The following is a 10,907-nucleotide window of genomic DNA, read 5'->3' as shown; positions in this document are numbered from 1 at the left end:
CCGGCTCCCTCCGCTTCCGGTGACGGCTGCGGCTACTTCCTAGTGGCGATCCGTCCTCCCGTGACGCCAGTCGCACATGACGCACGGCGTCATAGTCACGTGGTATACATTAAACCTGAAAGCGGGAGATTAAGATTTTACTTTGCTTCTCAGTGGTCTCAGCGGGTTGTAGGAGAGCTGCCGTTCACAGATAAAAGCGGGGCTGCGGATTAGTTGTCAAATGTGTGTTCCTTTCAATAGGGGCAGCTTGTGTGCTGCGAGTTTGATTAGGCCGCAGGGGGAAGGTGACCACGTGAAATGCAAGAAGCCGACATAGTTGGTGCTTGTTGCTAAACAACTCTGGAGCTGTGCAAGAGCAGACTTGTCCCCCAAAACACTGTGACCACGAAGTCAGCACATTTATACTCAGAGCAGAGTGGGTTTAGTACTTATTTACAATTGTGTATGAAAATAGAGCATGCTTGCTTAGGTAATGATGTATCATCTTGAATGAAACCCAACCTAGTTCTGTCAGGTATGAGGAGGAATGAGGCTAATGGCAGACTTCAGCTGTTCGTTGATACAAAAAAACCAAATTAATGGAATTATGTCCAATCACTTTGCCTTGTGAACAACACAAATCTCCACACCTGAACGACTGTCATCAAGATTGCCTTTAAGGGCTGAAATGTAGGATTTATGTCATAGGCCCTGTTGAATTAGGGGGCCCGGCCTGCCAAGAAAGAGTAGGGGTTGGGTGTATCGGGATTTGTGTGGATCGATGGAGTGGATACCTTGGAGTTCAAGGGCCAACAATATATTTGAGCAGTGATCCCCAACCTGTGACTTGTGAGCAACATGTTGCTTACTGACCCTCTGGATGTTGCTTCTAGTGGTCTCAAAGTAGGTTTTTATTTTTGAATTCCAGACTTGGAGGCAAGTTTTGGTTATGTGAAAACCAGGTATACTGCCAAACAGAGTTTCCTATAGGCTACCAACAGGGTCGGACTGTGCAGACGGGACACCGGAAAAACCCTGTGGGCCCCGGCCCTCTTGGCCCCTGCTGGTCCAGGCCGGCTGCCCCATAACAACATCCGCTGCCGCAGCATGCGTGTGGCGCATCTTATGCTTGTTATGTTCATGCATACGTGCGACGTGAGTTTTAAGGTGGAGAGAGGGCCCCTGGGGACTGCAAAGAGGGCCCTTGTTTTGTAGCCCCGGTGGGCCTCTATGGCTCCAGTCTGACTATAGCTACCAATTCACATAGCGGCTATCAAATAGCAAGTCAGAGCCATTACTTCACACCCCAGGAACTTGTTTCATGCTTGTGTTGCTCTTCAACTCTTTTTACATTTGAATGCGGCTCATAAGTAAAAAAAGGTTGGGACCACCTGCATTAGAGTAACTGACCCTGACTGCCAACCATTTGTGTTTACTGTTGTGGGTTTTCCACAGCCTTTGTGATTCAAGTCAATGCTCTTTCTAAGCTATGTGTTCATGCACAAATACAAGTTATGACAACAGCAACACAATCAGTTGTAGTTCATGCACAAATACAAGTTATGACAACAGCGACACAACCAATTGTAGTTCATGCACAAATACAAGTTATGACAACAGCGACACAACCAATTGTAGTTCATGCACAAATACAAGTTATGACCAACAGTGACAACCAGTTGCTGGTGAATGGTCAAATGATCTGCCTCCTGTCAATGACACAGGGTCAGATGGTGAGAAAAAAAATGTAGGTTAAACTCAATGCAAGTTAGTACATTTAGGTTATGTAAATAAACACCCATGGGCATTTTTGCTTGTGTTTCCTTTCTATATTCAGTGTCCTCTCCCATGTGCACAGGCCCATAGAACAGAATGAAAAAAAGAATTGTAGTTCAGCAGAACAAAAACACTCATAACTATAACCCTTATGGTGTAAATGATTGCACAAAAGCATTGTGCTGCTAAAGCATGAATAAAGGCCAACTCTTCCCCCCACACATTCATTGTAACTGAGCACACACATATTTTTGGTGCTTAGCAACTGAGTTTCTTAACAGTGAGGAAAAAAGTCTATTTTTGTATCTCCATTCATTCCTTTAAAAGTATCCCACTTTTTTTTGGGGGGGGGCAAGAAGTCCTGCCAAGATTGGGGGGTCATTATTTACTCACAGCAGTTTTTCCAATTTAGCAAGATTTTAAGACTGGCAAATTATATTTCAGGTTTGAGAGGATATGTAGTGTAGTGGACTCCCCACATTAATTTGAAAAGGGTGCAACACCATATAGCAAGTAGAGAATTATCAAGAATGTGGTTGTAGTATTGAAGCATTAAACCAAGGGGCTAAGCTCAAACTGTTATTACATCAACACCAAACTTTACAGATGATTACACACTGAGGCAGGTAGTGTTCTCCTGGATCTGTTCATCAAACTGCCTTAAAGGAAAACTATACCCCCAAAATGAATACTTAAGCAACAGATAGTTTATATCAAATTGAATGACATATAAAAGAATCTTACCAAACTGGAATATATATTTACATAAATATTGCCCTTTTACATCTCTTGCCTTGAACCACCATTTCGTGACTCTATCTGTGCTGTCTCAGAGATCACCTGACCAGAAATGCTACAACACTAACTGTAACAGGAAGAAGTGAGGAAGCAAAAGGCAGAACTCTGTCTGTTAATTGGCTCATGTGACCTTACATGTGGTTTGTATGTGTGCACAGTGAATCGTATGATCTCAGGGGGCGGCCCTTATTTTTTAAAATGGCAATTTTCTATTTATGATTACCCAATGGCACATACTACTAAAAAAGTATATTATTATGATAATGGTTCATTTACATGAAGCAGGGTTTTACACATGCGCTGTTTTACTCAGTATCTTTTAATAGAGACCTACATTGTTTGGGGGGTATAGTTTTCCTTTAAATTACTTATATAGTGTCCACATCAAAGGGGTGGTTCACCTTTACATTATCTTTTAGTATGTTATAAAATGGCTAATTCCAAGCAGCTTCTCAATTGGTCTCTATTATTATTATTTTTTTTTATAGTTAATTGCCTTCTTCTTTTGACTCTTTCCAGCTTTCAAATAGGCATCACTGACCCCATCTATAAGGCTACACATTTATTGTTATTGCTACTTTTTATTACTTATCTTTCTATTCAGACCATCTACTATTTATATTCCAGTCTCATGCAAATCAGTGCATGGTTGTTAATAGGGTTGCTGGATAAAAAGCTAAATAATTCAAAAACCACAAATAATAAAAAATTAAAACCAATTACAAATGATCTCTCTCTCTACATCATACTAAAACAACCTCTTTAAACGGGGTGTTTACCTTTGAGTTAACCTTCACTATGATGTAGAGAATGATATTCTGAAAACTAATTTGCAATTGGTTTTCATTTTTTATGGTTTTTCAGTTATCTAGCTTTTTATTCAGCAGCTCTCCAGTTTGCAGTTTCAGCAATCTGCTAGCTAGGGTGCAAATGACCCTAAGCAACCATGCACTGAATTGAATAAGAGACTGGAATATGAATAAAGCTGGCCATACATGAAGAGATCTTTCACTGATATGCCCACCAACGGCAGGGCTATATCGGGGTAATCTGAACATTCGGCCCTAGGGCCGAACAACCAGATTACAACAAGGAGCAATGGGCTCCAACGATACCGTGTCCACATATCGATCGGGAGGACCCGTCGGAAGCCCCCATACACGGGCAGATAAATTGCCGAATTGGTCTAAAGGACCGATATCGGCAGCTTTATCTGCTATGGCCATGTATGGCCACCGTAAGAGAGGCCTGAATATAAAGATGAGTAATAAAAAGTAGCAATAACAATATGTAGCTTGAGCATTTAATTTAGATGGGGTCAATGACCCCCATTTGAAAGCTTTAAAAAGTCATGATAGCAAACAAAAACTAAAAAATACAGAAAATAACTAATGAAGACCAACTGAAAAGTTGCTTAGAACTGGGCATTCTACAACACACTAAAGTATTCCAATTCTTACTGAATTTTGTGTGTGAACGGAGTCTTGCTGGAAAAAAAAACACATTAAAATACAAAGATATTTTAATTTTCTAAAACCGTGCCCCTCCTTATAAATTTCAATAACTCTGGACCTCTTCTTCACTTTAATTATACAGGTCAAAAGGGTAAGGTAAATGATTAGCCTACAACAATATATAATGCTCACATAACATATTCCTGTAAAGGTAACATGGTTACAGTTACTGACAGCAGCGTTGCCAGGTTGGTGGGTTTCCAGCCAAATTGGGCTACTAATTTAAAGCCTAGGCGGGTTTTGAAAGTACAAACTAGCCAAGGTACTGATTTGGGCTACTTTTTGGGCCTTTGGCTGGTTTGTACTTTGGAAACCAGCCAAAAATTTTTCTTGCCCTAATGTGCCAAACCTGTGTCTCCCAATGCATGTTGGGTAATGTAGTTTTTGTTTAAAAAATTGCCTACTGCAATGTAAGACTACAATCACCAACATGGAATGGGACTGATTTGTGTAGAAGACGGGTGTTACTAGATTTTGGGCTCTGTACTCCAGTCTCCCGTCCCTCTCAAGCATTCTCACATTTTATGGTGACTTTCCTCGGTTTCAGACAATTTTGGAGCAAAAATCTGCTGGCCACCCAACTTTCTAGCGGTTGACCTGTTTTACCAATATCTATTGTAATTAGGGCCTTCTGGGGCCCCTATACCTCCTGGGCCCCCTCTGTAATTGACCCCTGGTGACGTGCAAATTTGTCCTATTTCACTTCATGGAAAAATTTGCAAATTAGTGAAAATTTGGAAAAGGTGTATTTTCACATATATTCATTTATTATTTTTTTAGACTTTTTTTTTTCACTGCACATATTGTGCTATTTTGGGCTACTTTTGAAGTAGCCTTATATTGTGACATTTCTATTCTATGTGTACTGTATATTGTGAGTGGGTCCCTAAGCTCAGTAAGTGACAGCAAAACAGAGCATGTGCAGTGAATCAGCAGAAAAGAAGATGGGGAGCTACTGGGGCATCTTTGGAGACACAGATCTTTACTGCTAAAGGGCAGTATATGTTAATTAGAAGGTTACATAGCCTGTTTTAAACCAGGCGGTGCATGCGATTAGCATAATAAACTGAAACCTTTACAAAAGATTCTCATATATCTCACACAGTAAATGACTTCAATTAAATAATTTATTAATGTTTAATTAAGTTAAATTAATGGCGAAATGACTAAAATAAATCGCCTGAAGTTGCCTCTATACCTCCTGGGCCCTCTCTGTACTTGACCCCTGGTGACGTGAAAATCTATTTTACTTCATGGAAAAATTTGCAAATCAGTGAACATTTGAAAAAGGTGTATTTTAATGTATATTCATTTTTATTAAGATGTTTTTTTCACTGGACATTTTGCATACCTCCCAACATTTTGGAAGTAAAAAGAGGGACAAAAAAATTTTTCCACGCGCAGTGCAGCAATTTTTGACCACACCCCTTTATGTGACCACACCCCCTAATTACCATGTTTGTTTTACAAAATTTGGCAGGTTATGAAAGTTTGAAAATATTTCTCCTTATCTAAACTGTGTTTTTGTGTCTCAAAATTGTTACAAAGTATCTTATTTGCACCTGTAACCTGTTCTGGGCTCTCTGCTAAAAGCCAATTAAGTGAGAAACTTTTTCTGGCTGTTCAGTGCAGAGAAAAGAGGGACTTTCCAGTACAAATGAGGGACTGCGGGTTGAGCTGTCAAAAGAGGGACTGTCCCCCCGAAAAAGGGACAGTTGGGAGTGTTATTTTGGGCTTCTTTTGAAAGTTTTGGGCTGGTTTTGAAAATTAGACCACTGACAGTATGATTCTGGTTACTGTGAGGATACATAAAGATCTGTTGCCATTTTCTAAACTAGTTCTCAATCACTACGACCCGATATCGCGGGATTTGCTAGGTAGAAACGTCACTTCAGCATGTTCCATTATGACACTTGTAAAGGGTAGGCAGTCCATTCCCCTACCAAACAGCCTCCTTTGGATTCGTCCGTCACCCGGAAGAGCTCTGAGGCGTCCTGTTCCCTCCCTTTCCTCTGGCAGCCATCAGAGATAATGGTGAGTGAAGCTGAGCTGGCTCGATAGGATCTGGTGCCATCATACTGTTTGGGTCCATTAAAGTGTATCTATATTTGCCTACCGAGGTGCAGCACGGGCTGTGGTGTTCACCCAGTGTTTTATTTAGATCGGATGGGTGTTAATGAGACAAATATAACCGGTTTGTTGGGTGCCGGCAGTGTTCCTATACGGAACTGTTTCATGGCTTCCTGTAAAGGCTGAAGGTGCTTGCAGTCGTTTGACTGGAGTGAAGAACCATAGAATATTCCTATAAATGGCTTAATTGGCCAACGTATAGTATTGGCTTCCATTGGTAGTGTTAAAGTTTTATAGGGATTTGTTCAATTTTCAGTGAATACATGAAAACATGGCTGCTTGTGCCTTTAAGGTGACTTTTTATTCTGTTATAGAATGGCCTCTTCCTAGCAACGTTTCAATTGGTCTTCATCTTTTATTGCTGACTTTCCAGCTTTAAAATGAGGGGGATGTTCCCCATATAAAAAATGCACTGTAAGGCTATTCATTTATTGGTATTGCTACTTTTTATTACTCTTTCTATTCTGTCCCTCTTTTATTCATATTCCAGTCTTTTATTCAAATTGATACATGGTTGCTAGGGTAACTTGGGCCTAGCAACCTTACTGCCAAAATTACATACTGGAGAGCTGCTGAACAAAATAACTCCACTACATTTAAAAAAAAAATATGAAAACCAATTGCATGTTGTCTCACAATATCACTCTACATCATTCTAAGTTAACTCAAAGGTGAACAACTCAAAAAGTGCTTTAGCTGTCTGCTTTAGTCCCATGTGGATCGCTGGGGCTCATTTATCAACACGGGGCAAATTTGCCCATGGGCAATTACCTATATCAACCAATCAGTGATTAGCTTTTTGAAGCCAGCAGCATGTAGAACAATGAGTGCAGCAATTTGATTGGTTGCCAAGGGTTACTGCCCATGGGCAAATTTGCCCAGTGTTGATAAACGACCCCCATTGTCTTTAGTATGTTTGTGTTTTGTGTCAAGGGTCAGGCCACACAGGGCGTTTTGGGGAGATATGTTCGTCTGGCGACTAATCGCCTCGTTTTTGCGGCGACCGATCTGCCCAAACACCTTCCCTCACTCTGCGTCGGTGTTCGGGCAACTTCGGAAAACGAACCACCGCATGTGATTAGTGCCGGCGTTTTTTTTTTTCATTTTAGCCGGCGCAGAGTGAGGGAAGACGTTTGGGGAGACTGGTCGCTGCAAAAACGAGGCGATTAGTCGACAGGCGACCAAATCTCCCCAAAACACCCAGTGTGGCCTGACCCAAAATGGGTTACCTTTGAGTTAACTTTTTAGTATGATGTAGAGAGTGATATTCTGAGAATTTGCAAATGGTTTTATTTTTTTTTTTGAGTAATAGAATTAGGGATTCTCTGAATCCAGGATTCGGCTATTTTCAGCAGGATTCATATTCGACCAAATCCTTGTGCTTAGCCGAACCAAATCCGAATCCTTAATCATTTTTCATCACAAAACAAGGAAATAAAATTTATTTTAGCCCTCACTGATTTGCATATGCAAATTAGGGTTCGGTATTCGGCCAATTCTTTCATGAAGGATTTGGGGGTTCGGCCGAATCCAAAAAAGTGGTTTCGGTGCATCCCTAAATAAAATGCATAATAAAAAGCAATAACTACATTTGTAGCCTAAGAGAGCATTTGTTTTTTTTTTTTTAGATGGGTCAGTGACCCCCATTTAAAAAATACCGGCTAGTCTTGAATATGTCTGAAACCTGTATGGGCTTCCATTTAGTCCCACCGGCAATATTATGCAGAAGTAACAATTTCCCAGTAAATGGAAATAAGACCACCTCTTACGTTTCCATGTCAATCTATTATTTAAAACGTTATTGCCTTTCTTTATCCCTCTCGTTTTATCCCTATTTAGGCGAAGATCAAGGCCCGAGACTTGCGCGGTAAGAAGAAGGAAGAGCTGCTGAAGCAGCTGGATGACCTCAAAGTGGAACTGTCACAGCTCAGAGTCGCTAAAGTGACTGGAGGTGCTGCTTCAAAGCTGTCAAAGATGTGAGTATTGCCCATTAACCGTTTCAATTTCCACCTTTAATAAAGTATGATAGGGTGGTACATCAGCTGTGCTTTACTGAACAACTCCTCCCAGCATCTGTGAACTAAACTCTAAAGAGAACTAAACCCTAAAAATGAATAGGGCTAAAAATGCCATGTTTTATATACTGAACTTATAGCACCAGCCTAAAGTTTCAGCCTAAAGTTTCAGCCTAAAGTTTCATTCAATAGCAGCAATGATCCAGGACTTCAAACTTGTCACAGAGGGTCACCATCTTGGAAAGTGTCTGTGACACTTGCATGCTCAGTGGGCTCTGAGCAGCTGTTGAGAAGCTAAGCTTAGGGGTCTTTGCAAACTATCAAGCAGAAAATGAGGTTTATCTGTAAAATAAGCAGTTGCTACAGGGCTGATGCTAATTGCACTGGTTTCTGTGCTGTAATTATCTATTAATTCCTTATCAGCCTTATATTGTGACATTTCTATTCTGTGTACTGTATATTGTGAGTGGGTCCCTAAGCTCAGTAAGTGACAGCAGTACAGAGCATGTGCAGTGAATCAGCAGAAAAGAAGATGGGGAGCTACTGGGGCATCTTTGGAGACACGATCATTACTGCTAAAGGGCTGTGTTTGCCTTGGGCTGGTACAGAAGCACAAAACATCATGTACAACATTTCTACCTACTTCTTTAGTTTAGCGTTCCCTGTCCTTTAAGTCTTGTTTTTAAAATAAAATTCATGACTTTTTAAGATCAGTGGCCGACTGGGAGATTCGTCGCCCACGATTTCTCCTGAAAATGGCTCTTCGTTTGAAATTGAAATCACTGGCAACATGACTAACATAAAGTTGCCTCTCGGAAAATCTGGTTGATTTAAGAGATTTTGGTCCATATATCAAACGGAGAGGCATTTTGAGGAGATTCAACACCCATGTTCGATCATAAATAATCGCAGGCAACAAATCTCCCCGTCGCCCACTGCTCTAAAATTGGGCAAAGGCTAACTTTTTTTTCCATGAGCCCAGGATCGGTGTTTGAGAAGAGAGAAGTTCAGAATTTCTTCCTGTTCATCCTGTAACTGTTGGATGACAGCTCCCAGAAACATCAATTGGCTTTACTACTTAGCAGGATGCTGAGGGTTGTAGTTTAACTATTGGACTGCTGAATGTTGTACATCAACGGCATTTATATTAAAAATAGTAAATATGGCAAATGCCCTTTGATTAACATTGGCCTTGATCTGGAAGCACATCCATGTGTAATTGTGTTAAAATATATATATTCTTGTATCCGTTTTCCAACAGTCGAGTTGTGCGCAAATCCATTGCCAGAGTTCTGACTGTGATCAACCAGACACAGAAGGAAAACCTGAGGAAATTTTACAAAGTGAGTTCCACAATTTCTTTTCTTATAAATTTTTTAAAAAGTCAAGTATTGTCCGTTTGTCTTAAATGTGTCTTGGACAGTAATCTCATACACTAGTGTCAGACCCTGGGTCATTGGTATGTTAGTGATAGATGGCATTTTCTTTGCTGGCAGTAAAATCTGGGACCACAGATACAGGTGAATTTGGGGCATAAATTCACCTATGCCAGCTGTATCAGGCAGATTTTATTATTGACAATGACTGGCACCATGTTGGGGTTCAGCCATTAGCTTGTGGCAAACTGAGAACTCCCCAATACAATTTGTTTTAAAAATGTATTCATTTAATGACTTAAAAGAAAAAAACAAAAGTTAGGTAATTCTGCAGTGTGGAAATAGTTTCAGTTCCAACATATAACCTTTATGTTCCTTAAAGGACATTATTTTGCCAGTGATGAAATTGTGTGCGCTGCTAAAATATAGTTTTCAATGAACTGTCAAACAATATATGTGCCATAGTTTAATTTTAAATGTTAAAATGCAATTGGGTCTGAGCAGCTTTATATCTATAGTTATCAGTGACTATTTTTGCCCAAAGCCCTTGGCAGTAAATTTAGTAGGTAGCGTATGAAACCTTTATGGCTTCTGCTATTGAAATGGCTTTGGATTGCCTTTAACTTGGACATGATTTGTGCAAGACAATCACCCAGCACTGCTTTCTTTTTGTGGCTGCAGTGTGAATCGGCTCTTGCTACAGTAAGTCCTTCTGGGTTGTATTCTGCTGTCCCACTTGTGTGTGAGGGATGAGCTGCAGCCTGGTAGCTACACCTTGTTGAGCCCCCATATTTAATAAAAGGCACTAATGTTGCCCATGTTCAGTAACCCATAGCAACCATTAAGACTGTTCCTTTTAAAAAGTGAGTTTATAATAAAAAAAAAAAAAACGAAACCCATGTTCTGTTATCCTTTTCTCTATAGGGTAAGAAGTACAAGCCTTTGGATCTGAGACCAAAAAAGACCAGGGCCCTTAGGCGCCGGCTAAACAAACATGAAGAGGGTCTGAGGACAAAGAAACAGCAAAGGAAGGATCGTCTCTACTCTGTACGCAAATTTGCTGTCAAGGCTTAATTGTCATGTTCTAAATAAAGTTTGGTTTGGCTAAAGAATTCCCGTTTCTTATAATGGGCCTTGTGGTGTGAACTAATGGCATGGTTAGAGACCAGGTTTTTCAAAGTAATGTGATGGTGGCAAGGTCAATTTCCCCAAAGTTTTAAACTTAGGTCAAAATTCTTTTTTTTTTTTTTTTTTACTTTTTGTGCCCCAACTCCGTGACTGTCACTTTCTGTGTGCTCCTTAGGACCTACTAGTAGCCA

At 40.3% G+C, this 10,907-nt stretch overlaps 1 protein-coding gene across 2 annotated transcripts; it reads left to right on the top strand.

Moving 5' to 3' along the window:
* The first annotated feature begins 6,070 nt into the window (after positions 1 to 6,070).
* Positions 6,071 to 10,700, top strand: rpl35.L (ribosomal protein L35 L homeolog). Of its 2 annotated transcripts, none has more exon segments than NM_001096138.1 (4): positions 6,071 to 6,101; positions 8,037 to 8,173; positions 9,474 to 9,555; positions 10,513 to 10,697. In NM_001096138.1, coding segments are annotated over 4 exon segments (372 nt in total). In that variant the 5' UTR covers positions 6,071 to 6,098; the 3' UTR covers positions 10,663 to 10,697.
* Positions 10,701 to 10,907: the final 207 nt, after the last annotated feature.

This window comes from Xenopus laevis, chromosome 8L, assembly GCF_017654675.1.
Source record: "Xenopus laevis strain J_2021 chromosome 8L, Xenopus_laevis_v10.1, whole genome shotgun sequence".
In the NCBI taxonomy this organism is placed as follows: domain Eukaryota; kingdom Metazoa; phylum Chordata; class Amphibia; order Anura; family Pipidae; genus Xenopus; species Xenopus laevis.
This window is presented reverse-complemented; position numbering and strand designations above follow the sequence as displayed.

Excerpts from the sequence above, each read along its gene's own strand:
- rpl35.L (XM_018229204.1), top strand. The coding sequence starts at position 6,469 with ATGGCTGCTTGTGCCTTTAAG. Across the intron at positions 8,174-9,473 it reads GCTTCAAAGCTGTCAAAGAT|TCGAGTTGTGCGCAAATCCA; the intron begins GTGAGTATTGCC and ends GTTTTCCAACAG. Across the intron at positions 9,556-10,512 it reads ACCTGAGGAAATTTTACAAA|GGTAAGAAGTACAAGCCTTT; the intron begins GTGAGTTCCACA and ends TTTTCTCTATAG.